We start from the raw sequence: 1,674 nt of genomic DNA, 5'->3' as shown, positions 1-1,674 counted from the left end.
AACAGCGAAATCATGAGCAGATTCCCATCCACAACAGGTTGCTGTGGTTAGGGCCATTTTCACAGGAACAATGCAACAGTATATTCAATCAGGAGCAGTGTGCTGGAAGAAAGTATGTGTGTCGGCTTCTCTGGATCAGATGTCTATACCTAACCAGGGGGTGGGAGAGAGCAGGGGAACTCTTTCTTTTGCTGCTTCTTTCTGGCCAGGAGGGAGGATGTCCTTCAATGACTAGACATGCTTGTTATTCCCTCCCTCACTGTATGTTGTCTTCTCTTTTGTTTCCAGGATGTCTGCCAAAGTCTCCCTGGGTCCTCTATTCTCCAAACCCCCCCTGTGGGTGAGAGAAGGCTCCCTGGTGGAGAGATTGCTGAGCGTAGTTTCTTGCCTCCAGTTCTGTGGGTTCTTGATGAGTATTTTGGCCTGCATTCTGTGCATTGCAACCACAGCCAGTGTCAACTGGAGAGTGTGGCGTGGAGAGAACGGCTCTGGAAACGTCTGGATTGGAATCTGGAATGTCTGTTTTTGGAGAAACCCTTCTGACGACGGCAACTCTTTTTGGCATTGTGAAGGTCTCACTGAACGATATCCAACCCTCCCAAGGGAAATTTTTATTGCTCAGGACTTAATGGCCTTAGCTTCCACTATGAGTTCAGCCGCCCTAGTATTAATATCATTTGCCTTGTGCAATGTGTTCGAGCCCGGAAAACACGAGGATTTCCTCTTAACTTTTTTTAGGCTTGGAGCATTCCTGAACATACCTGCAGGGATCCTTGTCCTGATTTCTGTGATATGGAACATGTCTTCTGTCTTGCAGAATGGGAAAATTGACTTCCCAGAAACTTTTGAATTGCCTCCAATTTCCAGCGAGCAGCATATTGGACCTTCAATTTATCTTGGCTATATCGCTGCGGGTTTCCAGCTGCTGAGTGCAGCATTGCTTGGGATGGAGAGATTTTGCATCAGGACCACCACAACAGATCCATATCGAATAGACATTGCAGTGGTGATTACCCCAAGAAATTCGGTAAAACGCAAGAGACTAACTACTTGTTCAAAGTGTGGTTCTCTGCTGGATCTGATAATTAAAGAGAAATCCTCCACAGTTGAGATACAGGAAAGCCAGGCAGAAGATCTTGACACTCGAAACGAATCCTGCATCATAGAGATACCAGAAAGCCAGGCAGAAGATCTTGAAACTCGAAACGAATCCTGCATCGTAGAGATACCGGAAAGCCAGGCAGAAGCTTCCTCCTATTCTGGATATCTTTCCTGTGTCTACTCATAGATTTACATTTTTTTATCAGCTCTTTCATTTCCTAAGCCACCACTCACATTTTGTATTTTAAATAAAGTATTTTAAATAAAGTTGTGGCCAAAATTATGCCAAAAACCTCAAACTTTTCTGTGTGAAGTGTGATTTATTGGGGGGTGTTTTGGAGACCTCTAGACTCAAAAGCGATTTTAAATCACGGACACCTTGGTTCTGAAAATGGTGTTTCACTCCTTGCATTTATTTAATATATGGTTGATTCATCACCAGGGGGCTTGCAATTCCTGGGAACTCACTCCTTGCCTTTATTTAATATTTAAAGATGCCTTCTTGCTCCAGCTCTGGGTTTTTATTTAAGCTGTTGCGTTTGACCTTGCTATGCCTGCCATGGGGTCATCTGC

General features: G+C 44.3%; 1 protein-coding gene across 1 annotated transcript; it reads left to right on the top strand.

The window, feature by feature from the left end:
- Positions 1-1,306, top strand: LOC148687271 (claudin-34-like). The gene has a single exon (XM_088661160.1). The coding sequence runs from the start codon at positions 290-292 to the stop codon at positions 1,286-1,288; it is 999 nt and encodes a 332-aa protein (XP_088517286.1). The 5' UTR covers positions 1-289; the 3' UTR covers positions 1,289-1,306.
- The last annotated feature ends 368 nt before the right edge of the window (positions 1,307-1,674 follow it).

Source organism: Zootoca vivipara, chromosome Z1 (genome assembly GCF_965207765.1).
Source record: "Zootoca vivipara chromosome Z1, rZooViv2.hap1.1, whole genome shotgun sequence".
Classification (NCBI taxonomy): Eukaryota; Metazoa; Chordata; class Lepidosauria; order Squamata; family Lacertidae; genus Zootoca; species Zootoca vivipara.
The sequence above is the reverse complement of the archived record's forward strand: the minus strand, read 5'-3'. Positions and strand labels throughout refer to the sequence as shown.

Excerpts from the sequence above, each read along its gene's own strand:
- LOC148687271 (XM_088661160.1), top strand. The coding sequence starts at position 290 with ATGTCTGCCAAAGTCTCCCTGGGTCCTCTATTCTCCAAACCCCCCCTG.